General features: G+C 48.1%; 1 protein-coding gene across 1 annotated transcript in view; it reads left to right on the top strand.

The window, feature by feature from the left end:
- ADAMTS17 (ADAM metallopeptidase with thrombospondin type 1 motif 17) overlaps positions 1 to 23604 on the top strand; it is a 345055-nt gene that overhangs the window by 129554 nt on the left and 191897 nt on the right. The window contains exon 9 of the mRNA XM_040493411.1: positions 5223 to 5328. Within this exon, the coding sequence (XP_040349345.1) occupies positions 5223 to 5328 (106 nt within the window). The remainder of the gene's footprint in view (positions 1 to 5222; positions 5329 to 23604) is intronic.

Here is a 23604-nt window from a genome sequence, read left to right as displayed (position 1 = left end):
CTGTAATTCCTTTTCTTTTGTCACATACTAGACTGTAGGACTTTAGCTCTTTTAAAATTTTTTTAAGTTTATTTATTTTGAGAGAGACTGAGTGAGTGGGGAAGGGACGGGAGAGAGGGAGAGAGAGAATCCCAAGCAGACTCTGCACTGTCAGCATGGAGTCCGACACGGGGCTTGAACTCACGAACCATGAGTTCATGACCTGCGCTGAAACCCCAAGAGTCGAATGCTTAACCGGTGCCCCAAGACTTTGCTCTTAAATGCTGTTTACACATTCAGCTCATACTTCCAACCACTTAGCAATATTTACAAGAGCACGAGGACATGTCCACGAGCCTGAATGTGCAACTCTGTCCCAACCACTGTGATTGCCGAGTGAGTAGATATAAGTTGCTTTCTCACAATTGGCAGCATTGCGTCCCAGTGATAACCATAGTGGTGTTAGTACTTTGAGCAGTTGGTAGAAGAAATTCGACCGTTTCTTTCAGAGGCAGAGTCCAAGAAGGTCTGAGTAATGGGCAACAAGGCCAACAGCTGTAAACTGTTTACACGTGACAATTTGCTGGATAAATCAGAGTTTATACAGCTATGTGTTGTTTACTTCTTAAACCTAGAAAGAATATGGTCAACCCAGAGTTTAAGAATTCTGTGCTTACACCGTGCAGTTTTCTACTGAGAAAGAAAATAATTAAATCTCCTCAGCCAATTTCCTCTCCAAAATTGCAATCCTATCAAGGAAAGGAGGAGAAGGGAGAATGTCCACAATGTGTTGGCATGGCTGGGAGGGTAGGTTAGGAGACAGGCTTTTCTGAATGAGTCAGGTAGACTTCTCCAGGCATCAGAAAAACTCTTTACAGCCCATCAACATTTCAGATTTTTATTTATTTTTTTTAAGTTTATTTATTTTGAGAGAGAGAGAGCATGAGCAGGAGAGTGGCAGAGAGGGAGAGAATCCCAAGCAGGCTCTGTGCTGTCAGCACAGAGCCCGACGTGGGGCTCGGTCCCATGAACTGTGAGATCATGACCTGAACTGAGATCAAGAGTCAGATGCTTAACTGACTGAGCCACCCAGGGGCCCCAGCATTTCAGATTTTTAAAAGCGTGTTTTGCTTCCCTAATCTGCCAGAAGTGTAGCAAAGATGGGGTGAGCCGCTATTTGGATACAATCATACACTCAGTGATGCCTTGACTGTGACCTCCCTTCATCTCTGCTGTCTGAAGGGCCACATACTCAGGATCAAAATTTGGAGGGTATTTTTTTGAGGCAGGGAGTGGTCAGGGAGGTCGCTCCCACCTCTGCCTCTGCTATAAGTCACGTTGGATAAATGGAATATAAGCAAGAACTTTGATTTTCATGGCAAGCACATACTCATTATATTAGGTTTAAACCAAGAGAAAAAGAGGGGCACCTGGGTGGCTCAGTCGGTTGAGCGTCCGACTCCAGCTCAGGTCATGATCTCACAGTTCGTGAGTTTGAGCCTTGCGTCGGGCTCTGTGCTGACAGCTCAGAGCCTGTAGCCTGCTTTGGATTCTGTGTCTTCCTCCCTCTGCCTCTTCCCCACTCATACTCTGTCTCTCTCTGTCTCTCAAAAATGAATAAACGCTAAAAAAATTTTAAAAAAACGAGAAAAAGGAAGAAAATTTAAGATTATAATGACTTCACCATGTCCTAGAGGTAACTGTTATTATTGTTGCATATATGCCGTGAGTCTTTATCTTTCGTTTTAAAAACGTTTGGACTTGAACACCTGAAACCTTTATTTTATGCCCCCATCTCTGCAGAAACACACATTAAGATTTATGAAAATTGTCAAAACCCCCAAAGATTATTCATTGTTGTTGGTCACCAAAGCTTTGGTGAGGGAGGCCGAGGGTTTGCCTGGAGAAGCCCTGGTGTTGGAGAAAAGAGAGTCCTGCCCTTGGATCCGGGCCTGGGCTTGGTCAGCCCTATAACCGGCGACTGGGCCTCCATTTCCCTGTCTGTAAATTGGGCCAGTAACCATACCCGCCAAATAAGGGAGGGTCCCGCGTGCAGAGCAGTGCTTGTCCACAGAGAGGACCCTAAGACCCCGTTGTCTGTTTCCCTTTTATTCCAGGGAGCTCTGTAAACATGTGTTGTTTGATGTTTTTAAAATTTCAAAAGTAAGTTCTGTGATTTTTTTATGTGTGTGGAGAATTTTAAGTCATGGAAAAGCACCACTCTAGGGTCTTGCTGTCTGTGTAGGGAATTCCAGTGACCAGGGAAGGCCCCTCTGGTCCCACACCTTCAGCATCGATGTTACCAGAACTTGGGCTTACAGACCTCATTTTTTTAACAGGAAATCAACGTAGAGAAAAGTAGTATTTCCTCATTTCTTGACAAGTGCCAGTGTGGGGCTGGGTCAGGTTTTCCAGGTTGGTGCCTTTGCCTCCTGAGGTGACAGGTCTCTCTCCAGGGCTTCTGCACACCCTCCGCCCCACACTGCTGTTCTTTCCAGGGAGCATGGAATAGCAGTGGCTTCGTTTCCCGTGGGAGCTCATGGCTTAATGACCATTTATTCCCCGAAGCTCTTACTTTGACAACAACGTGGGATTTTCTCCAGACTTTGTTTTGTGACTTCTACGCATTTCCACACTGTGGCACATAAATGCTCAAGTCCCCTGCACTCCGGATCAGGGGCCGTCCTCTTTTACACGCTTTGCCTTGCTCGCTCTTATGACCAGGCTGTTCACGATTGGACTACATCACTGAAAGCGCTAGACCTTAATCCGCCTTTGTGTGAGAACATTTCTTGTAAATAAACCGACCCTTTGTTTTCTAGTTTAAAAAAAATCATCTGGGCCTTGGAAAAATTAAAATGCAATTATTGGAAGGCTCCTTGCTTAGCCGTTTCCCTCATGTCGCGTGTTACCTAATCCCAGTGGAAACTCAGGACTGCCAGCTCTGGGTGCTGAGTGCGGCAGAGGCCAGGGGACGTGTTTCTGTGGCATTGAAGCTGCTGGTTCAGCACACGCTCGTGGGACAGCAAGCTCAGCACAGCTGGCTTTAGATGCCTCCTTCCCCCATTCACCAGATGACTTCTCCCGGGGGCGACCACATCTGATTGTTCCAATTGATTCATTGACCCAGGAGGCCACAGTCCGGGCTGGGAGAGCACTTCTGGGTGTGCATCGGAGTGTGTGCGTGTGTTGTTGCACGCACATACCATCAGCACTATGTAGAAGCGTTCCACCTACTCACTGCTGGACTTGGTGTAGCAACCCACAAAGCATTTTTAAACAAAACCAGAATAATGACCTTGAAGGCACCGAGAAGCCAGAGCATGTCCTTTCTCTGCTTGTCATTTTTCTCCTTCCAATAGTCTGCATTGCCGGATTATGATGTCCACGTGCAAAAAAAGCATCTTGAGGCCAAATAACATTTCTTTTTTTTTTTTTAATCCTGCAAACTTGGCCAAGCACATTGCATGTTTCCAAATAAAAATAGACATACCCCGTGGTGCCGGCTTGGTGTGCCGAATGTGAGTGGAGTCTGGGAGAAGCATCTCCCTGCAGAGCAGGGATGTGGGCGCCATACTTCTAAGGGGTTCATGGGGGACAGTCAGGAGGAAGGAGGGGGTGTCCGGTGTGTGGCTGAGGTCTACCTCAGTTAGAACTTGATGTCAACAAAGAGGATTGGATTAGCTTTGGGGGAGCAGAGAAAGAGGCTCATTTTTAATTAATTCCCCCCCGCCCCCAACCGCCCCATCCATTCTCTTCCACCTTCTGCCAACTCGTTCCCTCCCCCAACTCTTGTGCCCGCAAGGCAGGTGTCAGCTCCAGGGATACCCTGTGCACGTTGTGAAAGGGGCCCTCTGAATGGGGCAGCGTGTAGCTTGGCGGTTGATGGCGTTGTGGGTGGAAAAGAGGTGCCTCTTGATCTGGTGGCCGCAGTCCCTCCCAGGGCACGGGGCTGTTGGGCAGAGTCAGGCTGGGAGAGCCTCCAGCTAGCCAGTCAACAGGCACCACTGAGCGGCACATGCCTGCCCCCACCCCCCACATCCTTTGTGAACTCTCAGCAGGAGCAACACTGAATCTTCTTGGGCGTGTGACCGGCCAGCCACTCTGTGCCACCACCCACTCATCCATTTCACGGTGTATGGAGGAGGCAGGTGCCGCAATGCTTCCAGCCCTCACTCGAGTTCTGTCCCAAGCCCTGGGAGGGGGTGGGGTCCACGGACTCTTTTGTTGAGATAAGCCCTAGGGCCACCTGGATCTGTAAGAGATGCCTGTCCTGGGCGCAGAGATAGCAGAAGCTAACAGGAAGTGCAGAGAGCTGCCGTGGGGTAGGGGCAGCCTGCAGACAGGTGGCCAGTGCGTGCCTCAGATGTGCCCAGCCTGGCCAGGGCCCTCCTGTTGTATACACACCTTTCTGCCACAATAACCTTTCTTCCCTAGAAGACTCCCATCTGCCCACCAGAGGCTGTGGCAGCCTCCTGTCCCTCACTCACCCCAGTCCCCCACATCTGTCTTGCTCCCAGTTGGCTGGGTTGGGTTCTTGTCTCAGGGAGGGGCCTAAGGACCCCAGTCAGGTGTGTGTGCAGAGGAGTTGGTCCACAGGGCACATCCCCAGTGATGATTTCCAGGCCCTCACTCTTCCACGGTCCTCTCCCTCCCTTGGGCTCCCTGTTTCATTTTCTCCCAAGGATTCCTGAAACATCTTTCTGAATATTCTGCCCAGCTCTCCCTGGCCTGCTTTCTGGGAGCCCCGCTGCTCCTCTGCTTCCTGCTCACACCTGAGAGCATTGGCCCTCAAAGTGCTAGGGCTGGGATGAGGGGAAGAAGGTGCCCAGAGTGCAGGACTTAGGGAGATGCTCCCTCCCTCCCTCTCTGGGCCAGGTGCCAATCCACCTTACCTTTCACCTCTGAGCCTTGGTTTCCTTCTGTTACTGCCATCGTGGGTAATTAGGATTAAATTAGATAATGTGTATACACTCAGCACATTGCCTGACACCGCTTAGATGCTTAGGAGAGCTGCATGGTGGCTATTATTGTTCATTATTTTTAGGTGAATCCAAAAGCGGTATGCTCAAGCCCATCCCCCACGTGAGCTCTGGAATGACAGCTCTAGCCCTGTGGCCACATCATCCTCCCAGTTTGCCCCTCCTCTCTCAATCATGTGTGATATTGACCGTATGGACTTGCCCCGCAAGGTCAGGGCCTCCCACGTTCTGAAGAGGATGTGTTTTGTGTCTCTGCTGCAGGAATTGCTTACTTAGGAGGTGTGTGCAGTGCTAAGAGGAAATGTGTCCTTGCCGAAGACAATGGTCTCAATTTGGCCTTTACCATCGCTCATGAGCTGGGCCACAAGTAAGTATCAGACTCTGTGTTGTTCTGCCTCTTCCAATTCCTTTCTGAATATATATATTTTTTCACTTGAATTCTGTAAGTTCTAAAACAGTTCTGCTCTAAGCCTTTGCTTCTTTCGTAACACAGACCTAGGTCAGCAAGCCTGGGTCCCAGCCCTTCAGGGAGCCCCAGAGATTACTGAACAGATGGTCTCTGAGAGTTGAAATGTTAATTCCGTGTTCATGTCTATTTTGTAGAGGGAAGAAGTTTATCCCAGAGTGTCCTCTTTGGTTGCATTTCCTTTCCTGGACCAGCACAATCTTTGATTCACTCTAAGTATATCGTTCAAATAATGGGATTTGTCTTCATAGATAAAGTCCAGCTGTCTGAAGGTAGAATGTCAGTGTCTTAGGTTTAAAGAATTATCAGCTACTGCCTTTGTACATGGAAATTCTTCCCTTGAGGATGGGATAGCCATTGGACCCCAGAGCCCAAAGATGTTCTAGAAAGGGTCTTTTCAGAGGAGGAAACAGAAGGTCAGAGGGGTTGAGTGGCTGGTCTATGAGTAAGATCACCTGCAGGAAGTCTCAGGTGGCAGCCAGCCAGCCAACTCTAAAACTGTGGCTTGAGTGTTGACTGTTTCTCCTGCAATAGGTGTCTGTTTTGTTTTTCTCTGAAGGAAAAATTGTGGTATGACTGCATGAGAACTTAAAAAATAAATAAGCAAATTGAGGAGGTCAGGGCATGAAGAACAATAGGAACATTTATATTGGGTTGACTCGAACAAAGTTAAATGGAAATCTAGTTCTTGGGGGAATAAATGTACTGTAAATGTTTCCTAGTGATCTATGGACTACTAGATGCCTGGGACCCTAAATGTGAACTCAAGCTGCTTCTTGAGTAAAGCCCATCTGTAAGGAGGAGGACAAAAGCAGTTTCCTCTAGGATTAGCCCTATCTATGGCTAGATATAGATGTATATTTCTTCTCCTTCTCCTTCTCCTTCTCCTTCTCCTTCTCCTTCTCCTTCTCCTTCTCCTTCTCCTTCTCCTTCTCCTTTGTTTTGTTTATCTGGCTCCATTCTCCTGTTTTTCACTCCTGTAGATGGGTTTGGTAGTTGACTTTTCTATATCTATTGAGTATCATGATGTGAGCACAATGAGTGATAAAACACTGGTGACAGCACATTGCCTATACCTTTTTACCTACCGGGAAATAATTTTTAAAACTAATGGTAATCAAATATATTTTCATATTTCTGGTTTATGGAAAAAAAAAAAAAAAACAAGAGTGGTTGCTGAGAGAAAAGTGTAAATCAGTACGACTTTGGCAAACACCTTCCCGCTATTCAGTGACCCACCCAGCCTGTCACAGTTCCTCGGAACCAACTACCTAATGGTTTTGAGAATGCAGTTGTCAAAACGTTTCCCAGCATGTGGGTTGTCGTGGACTTTTGAATAGATTTCTATGAACTGCAATATTCCTTGCAGCATTTGGAGCCAGGGCACATGCCAGAGTGCTTTTTGCACCCACGTGTGAACACACACGTGCTGCACAGAGGCCTTTCTCCTTGGACAGTAAGAACACAGAGGGCCATTTTCTCCCTGATGACCTGTGCGATCATGCTGGGTCACTGGCACCTCAGTGCAGGTCTGCAGAAATGAATGGTTAGATTTAGTCATATTCCAGTAGCCTTTAGGTACAGTCTGCTTAAATTTCTTGGAGGGCTCTTTATAGCTTGCTATTGAACTCTAATTACCCACAAAAACAAACACCTTATTGTTAATCAAAGCCAATAAATTCTGTTAGCATTTGGCCCTGCCCCTAGTCTGGTGATTATGGTTTTCTCAGAGAAAGTCTGTTGTCTCTGATTATTCATGAGCACTGGGAAGCGGGTCCCCCCCCCCCGGGAATGAAGCCACATTCTCTCCATCTGCAGACCCTTCTGGTCAGCCGGGCTCCGAGCTGCAGAGCAGACTGTGTGGAGGTCTAACAAGAAGGCTCAGCCTGCACTCTTCGTGAAACCACTGGCCAGGCTGCTTCACAGATATGAAACCTGGAAGCTGTTGTATATTTTGAAATATAGCAACTTAAATTTCCGTGTTTTCCAAGTAATTTAACTCCGTGTTCCTTAAGTACAGGTGAACTAAGGATAGGATGGTATTCTCAGTGGACCTAAGCCAACTGGTCCATGTTCTTCAGGAAGATTTCTCAGTGAACGCTTTAGAAAATGAGAGTACTCTTCTGCATACCCCTAGAAAGTCCCCAGGGGACTCACCAACTGGTGTCCCTAACCTTTTAATACTGATAAAGTGAAACTTGTCTTCTGAAGGAGGGGTGTGTGCCCTTGCACGTGGGCACACGTAAGCATGGCCCTTCTGTTGTTTACCCCAGATACCTCATATGAGGATCTGTGAGAGCAGTTACCCCAGCTCTGAATGTTAGGAGAAAGGTGTACTTTCCACATGAGCTACTCATTGCATTTATCAGACAATGAGGGTCGCATAAGTGAACCTGATTTTCTTTCTGCTTTGGCTGTCAGAAAACGCAAAGCAAATGTCAGGCTCGTTTTCCGACTCATTTTCGTAAGTCCCAAAATTGTGGTTTTCTCCCCTTTTCTGGGTCTCTTTGTATGAACGGTTGTATTTTACATATTACAGTTCAAAAATAACTTTTTGGTACTGTAAACTGGCTCCGATCCAATGTGGAATCAGATAGGTTCTAAATTATGAATTAAATGAAAAATTCTTACCATGATAATATCAATAATTCTGCTTAGGACAGGAATTAATAATGTCCTAGTGATGGTTATGTCAAATCCAATCTCATTTATTGAACATCTACTGTGTTAGATACTGTGCTTTCATTATGCTATTGATCAGTTCTGTGGGGTAGGTATTATTTAACTTTTATAGATTAGGGAACTAGTATTACTTTTTAAAAATTTCTAGTCTCTACTTGATATGATTTGGGATCCCCTTTATGATAATATACCCATATGTTAGGGCTATTAAAGTAAGGATCCACGTTGTAAGAGAAGGGTAATAAGGAGACAACTTTTACATCTCCACAAAACCAAGGCACCTTCAGATTGCTACCAACCAAGGCAGAAGGGACAGTCAGTGGCAGAAGAAAGCCAATGTGTCAGCAAGAGGGGCTTCCCTACGAAACTCAAGTACTGTAGCTGCAATCGACAGCTTTCTGGCGATTACCTGGTAAAGAAGTGGGGTGGGAAGACTCCAGGCCTGGGTTTAGATGAGGACTGAAGGATTTGCAATTCCTGGTGGGGGTTGGAGGATGAGAACCTGGGAGGGGCTGTTCTGCACTTCCGCTAGGAGGACGAGTTGGTGCCACACAGAAGCTGTGATGGACCGTGACTTTGACTTTGAGGTTTTCTAGCCTTCATGACCTTAGTTGCCTTCTTGCTCGTGAAAGACTGCCTGGTAGGCAGCTGTATGTTTACCTAGTGAACAGAAATGTGGTAGCGTGCATTTGGGAAGGCATCTGTCTCTCTGTCTTGCCATGATTGCTTGAGAACCCAGCTGAAAATGAGGGACTACTTCATCCTGCAGTGGCCAGGAGAGGGGAGTAGCTCCTGAATGCTAGAAGATGGCCATGATGGACCTCTCTTACTCCAGAGAGCTATAGCTGACACCTGGTATTGGTTACAACTGAAATTGATGAAGCGGGGGCCAGGGTGTGCCTTGAGAGACACAACCCAGCTGGGCCAGCACTGCCCAGGTGTTTTCCATGAGAAACCAGAACAGGGTACGTTATGGTAGACCTCGGTGTCCAAGATGTTTATCAGTATTTGGCTTTCAAGTTAAAGAAGGACAGGTAGAAGCAAGCATTTGTTTCTCTTGGGCAAACTCATGCTTTTGAGGCTCAACCCTGATCAGCCATGGGAAGGACTCTCCCCTGCAGAGGATTAGAAGCTCAGGTCCATGCTGATGGCCCATGAGAAAAGCAAAAACAAAATCAAGGGACACCCTCACAGATCAAGGAGGAAGTTGCTAGTGGCTTTAGTATAATATTAAGATAATTGGGTATAATACATCAGATGATATTGGGCGCACTCAGGGTGGTAAACACCTGGGTATAGTATATATATAATGTATAACATATAACATATAACATATTATACAATATAATATATAATATATAATATATAATATATAATATATAATATATAATATATAATATATAATATATAATATATAATCTACCGGAATTTTAGAATATATTGTTTGTTGTGATTTGGAAGTTTTAGTGTAGAAGGGAGAAAGTAAGTGGTTCTAAGACAGCTGGTTAGAATGCCTTTTGTTTGGGGGAAAATGGCATGATTAGGCCCAGGGGAGGTACTTGATGGCAAGAGCCCTCCCTAGCACTGTTGGAGGGCAGGAGGGCACAGAGCTGAGTCTCAACTGAACATTTGGGGCCTGGGGAGACCCAGAATGCCATGCACGCAGCTTCTCAATCAGGTAAGACTGAGAGCTCTCGGGAAATGTCTAAACACAGGCCCTTCTGGGTGGGGAGTTGAGAGGGGGAAGGGGAACCACATAGTACACACTTGGCCACCCACACACAGGGGAAAAAAAAGACAGGACATATCTTTATATGTAGAAACAAAGAGCTTTCTCTTGCAGAAAATAAATCTCAGCTTCTGTTGGATTTAGGAGGCTCTGTTAGATAAGCCTGAGCCAGATCAGTTCCTGCCTTGAGTCAAACTAAGTGACCTCTCTAACCCAAGTGCATCTACAGAAAGACTTCCTGACAGACCCACAAGCCACGCCCCATGTTTGGGCTCTTGCTGCCTGTTCTCCAGGTGGGCACTCTCCCCACCTGCTCTTCCAGGGATTTTTTTCTGACTTCCATATGCCCTTTCTCAGCTCTTCCCATTCTGGAATTTATCTTGTCTCTGGTTGGTCGGCTTGGGTTGTGGCCTCTGCAAAATGTTCTCTTCAGGAAAGCTTGGGGCCCTGGTACAGGTGACAGCTGGGCGTTGCTGCCCGAGGGGGGCTCCTGAAGCATTTATAAGTGGCAGGAGCCTGAGTTTCACCTGACATCAATTAGAACACACCCTCTGGGGGAGAAGCAGCTCAGGAAGGCCCTCCAGGAGATTCCCGGGACATTCATGGCTCATAATAGTACTCAGGTTTCATTGTTGCTTTTTGGCCTCCTCTACCTTCTTGCTTCTGTCTCAACCCCTTTCTCCAGTCCCTCTGGGCCACCCTCAGGTGAGCCACATAGTGCTAGATATGGTCCTGCTGTCCCGGTCCTGGCTTGCCTCTCGGTCACCCTGAAGCCCACGCCCTCCGCTGCTTCCCTAACACCAAACCAACCACATGCACTCACAGTTGGCGAGGCAGGTGAAGAAAAGCCCAGCCATCCTGACAGTGGCAGTATGTAGGCAGGGTTAGTTCTGTTACCTGTAGTCCGACACCTGCTGGGAGACCTCACTGAGGGCCCGGAACAAAGCGTCAAGAACTTGGTGATGGGAAAAATGTGAATGTGATGGGCAGAAGCCTGGAAATGGAGGAGCAGAGGTAGAAGGAGGCCCACAGGAGGCTTGTGCCCCATCGAGACTGAGGTGCTGAGTACATGAGTACTCAGAAATGGAGAGAAACGCAGGACTGAGGTGTAGAGATACAAGTGTCCTGATAAGGAGCGATGTTTGGTGATCTAGCAGCCATGTGTGCACCTGTAGGCATGTGAACAGTTATAAATGGGCTCGGTTGCAGCAATATGTGGGGCACGGCTGGGTTCTCAGACTTGCTCATGTGCCCATGGCCCTTAGAACCATGCCCATCCCCTGTTTTGGAAACACGGCCTGACTGGCCGAACTTGGAAGGAGTATTGAAACATGAACAGAGCAGGGACTTTGTTCTCCAGCTCAGTCCTATGAGGACAGGGCAGGTGGGATGCCACCACATGTCCTGAAGTAACAAGTGAGATCTTCGGCCCCAGGCAGGTCCCATGTGAAGCTTGGTATCCTCCAATAAAGACATTCCCTAAAAAGCTGGATCCAGGCACTCTGGATGTTTCCAGCCAGAATGTGACAGTGTGCAAATGAGCTCAGGGCAGTGGATGTTGGAAGGATGTCTCATTTACACATGCCTGGGGACGTGCTCGCCTGGTGTGCAGCACAGAATGTCAACTGAATCCCATCCCTGAGAATCGTGGCTTATGGGCAGAGAGTAGGTGAGTGTCCAGGGAGGGCTGGGGAGCAGAGGGAAAGGGGAGGAGACAGCTGTTCTGGGGGAGGAATGTTCTTCTAACTGGAGCCGACACAGTTCAATCTGAAAAGAGTGGTCTCGAGTCCAGAACAGGAAGTAAGGAAAGCCATTATCCAGATGTGTGAAGAGGGGAAATGTTTGTGATCTGTATTAGCAATGAGCTGCCTGGCGCAGCGTGGGGGAGACGCAGAATGAATGGAGGCCAGATGTGATCAGGCAGGTGACCTGCCCGCGGACGGCACCGGCAGCCACTGCTGTTGCCCGAACCCTTTGCTGGGGGTCTCAGTCTGGTAGGTGCAGCATAGACATCAGATGGGCCAGCTTTATAAAGAAGGCACAGCAGAAAGAGGATTTCTGGAAATGTCATAACTGCTTAGAAACCCCGGGAGGAGGGGGAGTGTGCTTTTGTTCTAGTTAGAGTTAGGGTGGTCGTATTCACATAGAGGATCAGTCTTTCTCACAGAACAGAAAGGGGGGGGGGGCAGTATGTGCCCCCAGGAGGTCTGCAGGGTGGTTCTGGTTCTAGAGCAGGCACAGGTTCTAGAGCAGACCCTGGGTTTTCAGAAGGGTTCCTCCCGGGTTCTCTGGGTCTTACCCTCCGTCCCCACTCAGCTCCCACAGCCTCCCGCGGCATCCCCCTCCAGGCTGAAGGGTAATCCGTGGTGCTAGCAGTGTTCAGGGCTCTCAGGTTTCACACAGAGGAGCTTAGAGGGATTCCTGAGTACGATTTCCTCGGCATTTGGCCCCTGGATCAAAGTCAGTGTGTGAGCATCCGCAGGGCGCGGCAGTCTTATCCAAATTCCAGAGTTGTACAAAGCGTTCAGGCCTCATTGCCTTTCATTTTATCATTATTTCTTAAATTTGCCGCCGGAAGCTGCAGGGTCTTTGACGTTAATTTACAAGCTACCTTCCTCCTCATGTCTTCACTGAGCTAGTGACCTGTGACTTCAGAGGATACAGTGCCAGAGGATTTGCAAGGCAGGCCTGTGCCCTGCACAACTTCTATGAGCCCACTCAGCGTGGCCCTGAGCATCTCTTTCATAAAAGCAGTTTCCTTCTGGCCCCTTCCAGACGTGCGATTTTGAATGGGAGGTGCAGTGTCCAGAGCAGCAAAGGCATGTTGTAACCGATGGCTGTATTTATGTGGCTTTTCTGCCCTGAGCTAGGATTTCTCACTGCACAGTCTTCACAGGAATTGCACAGAACTTACTAGGATGTCCTCTGCAGTCTTACCCTTCACGCTGAGTCGAATGTGGGGACAGAACACTTATTCCAGTTGCTTGGCGAGCCCCGAGCCGCTGTCCTTAAGAGGACCTTGACCACAGCCTTCCCAGATCTGCCCAGGCCAGGCCTGGGAGGGGAACACAAACAAAGGGAAAAGCATTAAAAGCTCTTCTGCAAGCAGACAGATGTGGTCCCACCTGCATCCAGAGCAGCCAGTCCGCGCAGCTATTGGCTGGACGTTATCGCTCTGATGGAAAATCCAGCTGGATGTGGGGCGCCTGCTGCCCCCAGAGAACCATTACTGTAACAGGGAAGGCTACAGAAGCTGTTGCGAGTGTCTGTCTCTGCCCCAGGAATTCTTTGCATTTAATTGTCGGTAGATTTCCTTACCTAAAAGGCTGTGGTCTGGGATGGTGTTGGAGGAGAATGGGAGGAAGTCTGACTTTGGCTGAAGAACCAAATTCCGAAATCCCCTCAGAACTTCCTTACGTTACAGACTATTCCAGGAATTAGATGATTTCCAGTTTTCTCGTTAGATCTCCAGAGCTTCTGGCAGCTTCACCAAAGTGGCTTTTCTCCCGGTTCTCAGAGCAAGGGACGTCCACAGTCCTCTTAGCCTCATTTCGCCAATGGAGAGTTACCTTGCTTCCCATGGCTCTAAGTGGCCAGAGACATCAAGCAAAGCCCTTTGCACAAGCGAATAAATGTGTGCTGAGGCCTAGCCCTTCTCACATGGGTCCCCTGGTGACTGCATTTACCCACCTTTACCTGGAAAGACGACCTCTGCTCACATGGCTAGGGTTTTGTAAGGACCATGGGAGGTGGCAGGGGTATATGATGGAAATTTCTCTACAGGTGGAGTTTTCTGTTAGGGGCTGATTATTTGTGACCCCCCAGAATTCAGAGGATGACATCTAACCTCCATTCTGATGGTATTAGCAGGTGCTTAGGTCATGAGGGTGGAGCCCCCATAAATGAGATGTGTCCTTATAAGAAAGGACCCGAGAGCTAGCTACTTCTTTTTCTGCCACGTGAGGATGCAAAGAGAACATGGCTGTTTGCAGCCTAAAAAAGGGCCCTCACTAATCTTGGACTTCCAGCCTCTACAACTGTGAGAAATATCCATTATTGATAAGCTGCCCAGCTTATGGTATTTTGTTATAGCAGCCCAAGCTAGCTAAGAGATGCCCTCCATTCTCCCAAGGTGTTTGGCTTCATGCCTGAAATCCTTGTTTATCTACTGCCCACTGCTGATGGAAAATTCCAGACTAAAGACCTGAGGGCAGCTGCACATTCTCTAAGACCTTGGGAACTTTGCCACCAGCATTGCCAACAGCATGTTCTAGGAAAGAGCCCTTCTCATTCTTGTCCATTTGCAGGCACACAGGGTGTGGAAGTAGTGGTTTTGCTACTACTGGTGGCACTACTACTGGCACCACTTTCTGGTGGTGTCAGAAAGGACCAGCAGAATGGGTCAAGGGGAGCCTTGAGATCACACATCTTGTTCCTGACGTCAGAGCAGAGCACAGAAGTTGCCAAGGGCCCATGTGAGGATCTGGGAATGGCCTGTCTTGGGAAAAAAAAAAAACATAAATAGATGGATCTAGAAGGAGGGTGGTTATAATTTTCTTAGCAAGTCACTGGAAGCATTACAAAGACATTGTCTTGTTAATCATAGCCACACTTCCGTGGTGTTGAGAGGGGGCAGGTGTGAAGTAAGCCCGGTGATTACCTGACGCTCACTTATGATTATCATCCGGAGAGAGAATAGAAAGGAGGTGGCTTGGTCAGTTTTGACCTGAACCAGGAACAGTCTTGGGGCTGGCAGGGCCCCTGAGCTGCTGATGCTGCAGGGTGGGGTGGGCGCATAGCCACTGGGAGATGCTGGACCCTGGGACCCTGGGATGTGTCACTTGGGGGGCAAGCCTGCACCATGGCCACGACTCCCCCCCTCCCCCAATTCCCACCCAGCTTCCAACTGGGTAGACTGTTAAAGAGAAGGAGGAAGGGTAAGAAACAGTCGTGGCCTTTGCAAGTCAAACTTGATAACAGTGTCCCCACAATGAGGACGTAGCAGGTCCAGTAGGACACCCACCATGAGGCAGCTTTAAACACACTGAGGACTAGACAACCGGCACCCTGTGCATTTCCGAGAGGCACGTGCAGGGTGGTTTCTGGTTAGAGGAGCCTTCCTGACAGGAGCACATGGGCTCATTGGGTAAGTGACACCTAATGAACCGACGGTTGACTGTGTGAGCAGCTCTGAGGTGAGGAGAGCACATGCACTACTTATGCATCTTTGTTGCACATGTTCTATGACCGCCAAGGGGAGGCAGGACGGAAAAAAAGGCCAGCTTGCTGTTGGCTGTCTGGTCCATGCAGAGCTTGGTTTTGTCAGCAGAGCAAGCTCCCAGAAACCCTACTCCTTTCCTCCCCCACCCAACCCCAAACCGAATTGTCCTTCCTGACTTGACAGTTGTCGCCTAAAACCCCCCTATCCCATGCCCAGTCCAGAATCTGGCAGAGAAGCATGAGGCAGCCCCACTGTGATGACAGTGCACCAGGAATGGACTGGAGAAACACGTGCAACTGCAGCTAGCCAGTGCCTTGCTCTTCAGAGTGTGATCTGAGCACCAGCAGCATCACACCACCTGGGAGCCAGCTAGAAATGTGGGGATCGGGTGCATCCAGTATTCTTGATGCAAGACAGCTGAGCAGGGCAGTTCCATCACATCCGAGTGGTAGCCCTGTCTGCCGACCCCATCTCAGCGGATGCTGCTTCTGGCTGGATGCTGTACCTGCCAGCTGGCCGTGAAGGGAACATGGATGTTTGTTTCTTTGTAAGTTTTTCCCATGGGGCAGTTTTTTGAATAGCCTTCTTGCCCTGGTTTTGGAATTTCTTCTATGACCCTTCCTTTCCACCCATGCTTTGTTTAACACCCGTGCCATGCCAGCAGGTGCCGAGGGCTCTCCTGCCGGCATCCAGAGCTAGGTTCCAGGTTCCCGCTCAACTTGCTCTGGAGCTTGGACACCAGCTTACTTTGAAGACATGGTTGGAATGGCCACTACCCATCCTATCTGTTGAAAGAGACCCCACTCCAGTCTAAATATTTAACTTGGTGCATCATAAAATCTGGTACATTTTTGGCTATCCTCCAGAATGTCCAACTCTTGGGTAGCGACAGACGTCTTGGGGAATGTGCTGGTCAACCAGAGTTTGGTCTGCCCACAAAGTGGAGGTTGTGCCATGTGAAGATGGAAGGAAGAGGCAGGGCTGAAACACTGAACAGGAATGTCAAATTATCCCTAAAAGCCCCAAAGCAGGGAGTGGTCTTTGACATGCTCAAAGGGCAGACGAGGGTCCTAGACTTGGAAATGCTGGCATTCCTGTCTTGCCCCCTCCCAGTCAGATTTTCTTTGGGTTTTGGTGGCAGAAGCAGATGCCTGAGTGACTGTGCTTGTCCTAAGGACGGCTTCTTCCCATCCTTGCCACCAGTGACACATGTGTGAAGACTCCATCCCTCCAGCTGCCCTGTTTGTGGAATTATACAGGTGGCAGGTATTAAAGGCATCATTGTCTCTCTTCACATTTTCCATTGACTACTCAGTCCTAGAAGACCTCTAGAAGACCAGTACTATGTGGAATGCTGCAATCCAAAGGTTTAGAGTGAGCCCTAAAGCCCAGGTCTCTTCTTGCTGCAACATGTGTTGAGTCATGAGAAGCTGGTCTGCCCCTGGGGCTTGAGTCTGGAGATCACCTGGCATCAGTCTTCAGTACTTACTGTTCGCTGGTCCTTGTGCATACAGTAACTCCTACAAAGTGATCACAAAATTCACTTCTTCATGAAAGATGGCTCATTATGATGGTTGGTTACCCAAATGGAAAGCAAGTTAAAGAGCCCCCCCTCATATCCCTGACACACACAAAAGCAATCCTGATTCCAAACTTGTGAATTTGCAGTGGGTTATAAAGCCCCCCCCCCCTTTTGTAAACCAGGGGCACTTTGTGTTTTGAAGAGCCACACCCTGCAGGATACTGCCTTTTGTAACTTAACTGCCTCTATTGCTGGACATACTCAAGACCTGACTGCCTAGTGCCTCCCACCTGGTTTTCATACATCCTGAGATTGTACATACACCTTGTTCTGTGAGGAGCTAAAGACCCAGATGATGGAGGAGGTGATAAGAGATCAACCAGCTGCTTCACATGATTTGGGCTCTCTTGGCCCAGACGGATAGAACTTGTTTGCAGATGAGAGTGCCAGCCCACTTTGATAATTGTGCAGAAGCAATGAAGGAGAAGCAAGGTGTGCCAAAGACTTAAATAGGCAAATGGCATCTTGTAAGAGGGAAATGAGACAAGTGGTATACATTTTAGACTTAGGTAATTTGTAGGAAAGATTCCCAAATGGCTCGTCAGACATAATTTGTGAGCATTCAGAATTAGAAGAGGCAATCCTAGAAGTCAGGCAAGAATCTGTGGATAACCAGCCACACCCAAAACAGATTCTGCAGAGGCAGGGAATGTAAATTTCACCAAGGTTTCTGCAAAACTCTTAACATTCCAAATGAGAAGTAGGGGGAACTGTAGGTTGGATACTCCTACAAATGAACTTGTAACTGCCGGACAGCCTTACTCAAGGCATGGTTAGTAGAGAGGTGTGTGTCTGGGAGAGAAGCTTCCTTCTGCCGTGGCGCTCCCTGATTTAACATTTCGGTCATGACCTGCTTGCAGAGAGGGATAGCATGCTCATCAGTCATTGAGATGGCACAAAGATGGGAGGGAGAACAGTGTATAAAAATTCAGAGTACACAAAGTCCATGACCACCTTGGAAAAGTGGCCAATGCAGCAATGCATGATGGCGTTTCATTTGCACCCATTTCTCTACTACTGTGGTTATTTATATTTTATAGAGAGGAAAATGAGGCCTAGGGACCTTCCAATGGTAAGTGGCAGAATCCAGCTTCAAGCCCTTTGTCGGTGTTCAAGTCTGCGCACTAACCATATGCCTTACAGCTTTCCAGATGGTATTTAATTTGATTTAAGCCCCAGATGAACCAGACATAATGCACAGGATGGTAGAAACATGGCCTAATGGCAGCATGTTTGAAAAGCTTCTAGTCACTGCCAACAAACACGTCTGTCTTTGCTTCCACTGACAGACATTACTAATTGATCCCAGGACCCTTTTCCACTGAGTCCCAGCTCATAATACTTCCTAATTCTGTAGGCAGCCACTGCCCATAGATTAAGCTTGACACAAGAGATGAAGCAGATCTCCTGTATGTAAGGGGGCATGGTTAGCTACATGCTTACAAAACCAGGGCATTCTTAGACCGTATTAACATGAACCTCATCTCCAGGAATGAAGGAGGCAGTTGGAACTCCGCTCCACCCTTCAGAAGTTAAGTAGGAGACTTGCATGCAGTATTAGGGGATCTGTTTTAAGAAGGACATCAGGAGCCAGGACCATGCCCATATGCAAGGGAGGGGGATGATGAAGGAAACAGCTGGAAGAAAGGAGCATATATGTGAACAAGAGGTATGCAGAGGGACAGAAGCACTGAGGGGGCCACATGAGAGGCTGCCAGGACACAAGAGAGCTCTGCATGGCCCCCGGGGCAGAGCCCAGCCAGTGTGCTCAAAACACAGGGAAAGCGGTTTCAGCACAGTGGAAGGAAGAAAGTTCTTAAAATTCGAGCTGTCTAGAAACTCGTGAGGCAGTGCTGGTTTCCTCCTGCTGGTATTTGCAGAGCTGGCCCTCCAGCCTGAGGGTTGAAGGAGCGGTTCTTGGAATATGAGGATGGCTGAACTGATCTCTGATCTCACATCAGACTCTCTCATGGTTGATTCTGTGACCCTCGGACAGCATAGGAGACGAAAGGAACCAGGATCGGGGTGGTGCACGGACCCCAGGGCCAAGCTTATAGCACATACACACCTCTGTGAAATAGGAGCAAATCTCACGGGTTTAGTAAACAAGCTTGTTTTCATTGTTTTTACATCTGCTCATTAGTCAGATCCTCCCTATCATCCCACGGGTTCAGTACTGTCATTCTCCCCATTTTATAGGTAAGGAAACTGAAGCACAGAGAGGTTAAGCAACTCACCCAGCTCTGTGGTCCAGCTTCTAGGTGGTGGAATCCAAATTTGAACAGGGAGGCCAGAACTTGGAGCCCATGCTGCTAGCCCTGGGTACCCGGCCTCTGGCATGGGGCCTTCTCACCCTCAGCGCTATCACAGGCACTGGTTTCACGTGAGGACGTTTTCATAATATTAGGGTGCTTTTGGAAGTAAGATAGTTGGTAATAGGCAATTTTTTGTGAAGTGCAAAATATCAAGTGCAGAGAGGTCAGCAGGTGATGATAAAAGTCTCCTCAGAGCTTCTGCCCAGATGTGCAATCCAAGCCTGCAGCTTTAATTTAGGCTTTCAGGGCGTAAATCCTGGAGGCAGCTTTGTCCCACGTGAAGCAAGTTACCAACCTCCGTGTGCGCCCTCCCCACCCAGTCTCCCCATCTGTATAATGGGCATACTGATTTTTTTTTTTTTTCCTTCCTCACAGCATGGTCAGGAGGATTAAAAGAGACAGTAGGGACTTCTGATACTGGAATGAGATGGTCCAGAGTCACTTTTCCATACTCCTGCCCTTTATTTATTATTTTTTAAAGTTTATTTATTATTTTTTGAGAGACAGAGACAGAGCATGAGCAGGGGAGGGGTAGAGAGAGAGGGAGACAGAATCTGAAGCAGGCTCCAGGCTCTGAGCTGTCAGCATAGAGCCCAATGCGTGGCCCGAACTCAAGAACCGTGAGATCATGACCTGAGCCAAAGTTGGATGCTCAACCAGCTGAGCCACCCAGGCGCCCCGATACTCCTGTCCTTTAAATACAACCAAATACCTTGGAAATGAGTCCATAGACAAGCACTTAAAAGGCTATGAAAGCCGAATCTTAGCGCTTGAGGAACGTGCACAGAGTGAGTTCTGGGGTTTTCTTTTTGCTTCCCACACACAAACCCTGGACTGAATACCTGGAGCCACACAAAACCCAAGAACAGCCTGCTCTCTCTAGCCAGCGGGCTGGGAAAGGCAAAGCCCAAGAGAGATCTCATGGGGAGCCCTCACACACGCTCCATAAACAGAGTGCAGTGTGCCCACTCTACTTGCAGCTGCAGCAACAACCCCTAACGTCACCCCAGCTCCTGCCTCCCAGCCAGGACATGGGTGGGCAGCCGGATCTGCCGGCGGCTGCAGCAACAGCGAAGGCCTTTGTCACCCTGCCCCCCACCCCCACCAGTGGCATAAGGAGACCCAGGCCCAGCAGCTCCTCCTTCCCACACCCCTCTCCCCCAGAAGGTGCCTGGTGACCCCAGGCGGCATTTGACAAGTTCCCTCTGCCTCTGTGGTTATCACCACCAGGGACTGAACGGGAGCCCCAGCAGCACCAGGAAATCAGGGCAGACCAGAAGGGTCCTGAACACTGTAGTGTCTTTGGAACCGAAGCTCACAAAAGGAGGCCAGGGTGACTGCCTGCTAAAATAGAAGACTTAAATAGGATGAGACTTACCTAACATCAGAGCCAAAATATCCAGGACCCAGTTGATGAAAATCAGCCATCCTACCAGGACCGGGAAGTCCACAACTTGAACGAGAGGTCCATCAGCATACACCAGTGATACATGTTGGAATTATCTGACAACAATTTTATTTTGTTTAATGTTTGTTTATTTTGAGAGAGAGAGAGGGAGGGGCAGAGAGAAAGGGGGACGGGATCTGAAGCTCCACACTAACAGCACAGAGCCCGACGCGGGGCTCAAACTCACGAACCGTGAGATCATGACCTGAGCTGAAGTAGGACGCTTAACTGACTGAGCTACCCAGGTGCCCCTCTCAGAACAATTTTAAAGAATAAAAATGTTCCAACAATTAATTATAAGTTAATATAAAAGGACTGAACACACCATCAAGCAATAGGATCTGATGCTTATAGAACATCTATCCAACAATAGCCAAATACACATCCTTTTCCATGGATGCCCATGGAACATCCACCAAGATAGATGGCAACAGCACCAAATACTGGCCAGGATGGAGAAACCAGGTGGGATGTAAAATGCTAGGGCCACTCTGGAACAGAGTTTGGCAGTTCTTTTTAAAACTAAAATTTACTGGGGCGCCTGGGTGGCTCAGGTGGTTGAGTGTCTGACTCTTGATTTTGCCTTGGATCATGTTCTCGTGGTTCATGGGTTTGAGCCCCGTATCAGGCTCTGCACTGTCAGCACGGAGACTGCTTGGGATTACCTGTCTCCCTCTCTTTTTGCCTCTGCCCTGCTTGCTCTCTCTCTTTCTCTCTCTCTCTCTCTCTCTCTCTCTCTCTCTCTCTGTCAAAAATAGATGAATAAACATTAAAAACCCTAAAATTTACTATACAACCCGGTGATTGCACTCTGGGGCATCTATCCCAGAGAAATAAAAACTTATCTTTGGGGCACCTGTGTGGTTCAGTCGGTTGAGGGTCTGACTCTTGATTTCGGGTCACGTCATGATCCCAGGGTTGTGGGATCAAGCCCCCTGCATCAAGCTCCGTGCTGAGTGTGCAGCCTGCTTGAAATTCTCTCCTTCTCCTCCCATCTGCCCCTCTCCCCCTCTCATGCTCTCTTTCTAAAATAAAATAAATCAATAAATAAAAATAAAAAACTTACTTTTACCTAGAAACTCACACATGAATGTCTGTATTAGCTTTTCATCGTAGTAGCCCCAAATTGGAAACTACCCAGATGTCTTTCCATGGGTGCATGACGACACGACTGGTAGAGCCTCCGTGTTGCAGAATACTACTCGGCAGTAAAAACTGAATGGATTATGGATACACACAACCATTTGGATGAACACCTAAGAAATTATACCGAGTAAAGAAAATCTAGTCTTGGGACGCCTGGGTGGCGCAGTCGGTTAGGTGTACGACTTCAGCCAGGTCACGATCTCGCGGTCCGGGAGTTCGAGCCCCGCGTCGGGCTCTGGGCTGATGGCTCAGAGCCTGGAGCCTGTTTCCGATTCTGTGTCTCCCTCTCTCTCTGCCCCTCCCCCGTTCATGCTCTGTCTCTCTCTGTCCCAAAAATAAATAAACGTTGAAAAAAAAAATTAAAAAAAAAAAAAAAAAGAAAAGAAAATCCAGTCTTGAAAGGATGAATACCACATGATCCTATTTACATAACATTTGTGAAATAACATAATTACAGAGATGGGGAACAGACAGGTGGTTGTTTGGGTTTAAAGGGATGGGGGAAAGGGTGAGTATGGCCGAAAAAGGGTAGTCTTGTGGTAGTGCTCTGATTTCTCGGTTGAGGCAGTAGTTACAGGAAGCTGTGTGACAGAATTACACAGAACCACCCCCATGCACAGAAAGTGTGTATATAACTGGTGAGATCTGGAGAAGCACTATGGATTGTCCCAACGTCAACTTCATGGTTTTGACGTTGCACTGCAATTATTACACAAGATGTTGCCATAGTGGGAGGCGCAGAACCTCCCTATATTTCACTTTTTGCTGTCTGTGCACCTTTAATTCCGAATTTTAAATTTCAGAATGAGAGAGAATGTCTTAAAGATATTTTTAAAATGCAGGTATCCAGGCCACACCTCATGCCAATTAAATCAGGATTCCCACAGGGAGGATTTTTCTGAACTTCCTTAGGTGGTTCCAACAAACAGCCAAGTTTGAGGGCTGTTCTCATTAATGTTGAGCACTTGCCATTATTGTCTTCTTCCTTTCAGTCATCGTGGTGGCTGCAGGAATAGAGCACTTGTGCTGTGCCGCACACTGTTCAAAGCTCCCCGCATCCATTGGTCACATTGGTTCGCTGTCGGTAATAACCACTCTTCTGCATGTAATGCCCCCGATTTCGAATCTGAGAGACCACCAAGGAGCCGATACTGAAGCAAACACACGAGGGTTTATTTACAAGCTCGAGCTTGGGCCCAAGTATACCCGACACAGCGGAGCAGGGACTTGGACCCCTAGGTTAAAAGGTGTAGCAGTTTTATGGGGGCCAGTGGCCAATGAGATTGTAACACACACAGAAAGTTGCACATTCATGTCAGTCCACACGCAGGTGGCCAATTGAATTACAATTTACCCTATAGTAACTGTTTGAACTAGCCTATCACTCTGGTCAGAATTGGCGCGCAAGTTTGGCGGGCAAAAGGCGGGGTTTACATTCTTTGGCGGTTAGGGGTTCCGCATTTCTATATGAGCCGGTTTCCAGTAAGGGTGTGCTCAGCAGCTTGACTAGGGTGGGGGAGTGTCTTAAGCAATAAGTAGGTCATATGGGGGTTATACATGAGATGGTGGGTGTAGCACAAAATGGAGTTAGTCTTGCTCTGTTTGTCCAGGGGTAGGGGATTTTTGTAAAATACCTTGGGTCCCGCATGCATTCCCTGCCATCATTCTATGGCCTTCCCCATGTGGACAGGTGACTGTCTCATGAGCCCGGAAGCATAGAAGATGTGGAGCTCCCTCATTCTTACACAGTGACGTTGCTTTTGAAAAAGAGCCTCTGCTGTTACGGGTTCTGGTGTGGTGCTGTCCCTTTGACTTTTCCCTGTGATGACAGAGAAAAGGCACTTGGACATTGTTGCTGAGTGTGTTCCCTGCTTCTGAAGAGCTCTCTCTGTTTCCAGGGAAGGTCAGGAGGAGTTGGCTTTGGAAAGACTTCACTCATTATGGTCTTTGGGGTTTCTCACATCTCTTCCTTCTACCCGGAGATGGTCCTTTATGGTTTAGACACATCTGTGTTGCTGTAGTGGTGCCTTCTGGAACCATAATGGAGCAGGGAAG

The sequence above is a fragment of the Herpailurus yagouaroundi genome, unplaced genomic scaffold (genome assembly GCF_014898765.1).
Source record: "Herpailurus yagouaroundi ecotype Mexico unplaced genomic scaffold, PumYag 185, whole genome shotgun sequence".
NCBI classification, from domain to species: Eukaryota; Metazoa; Chordata; class Mammalia; order Carnivora; family Felidae; genus Herpailurus; species Herpailurus yagouaroundi.
Note: the sequence above shows the minus strand (reverse complement) of the source record. Positions and strands in the feature narration are given on the sequence as shown.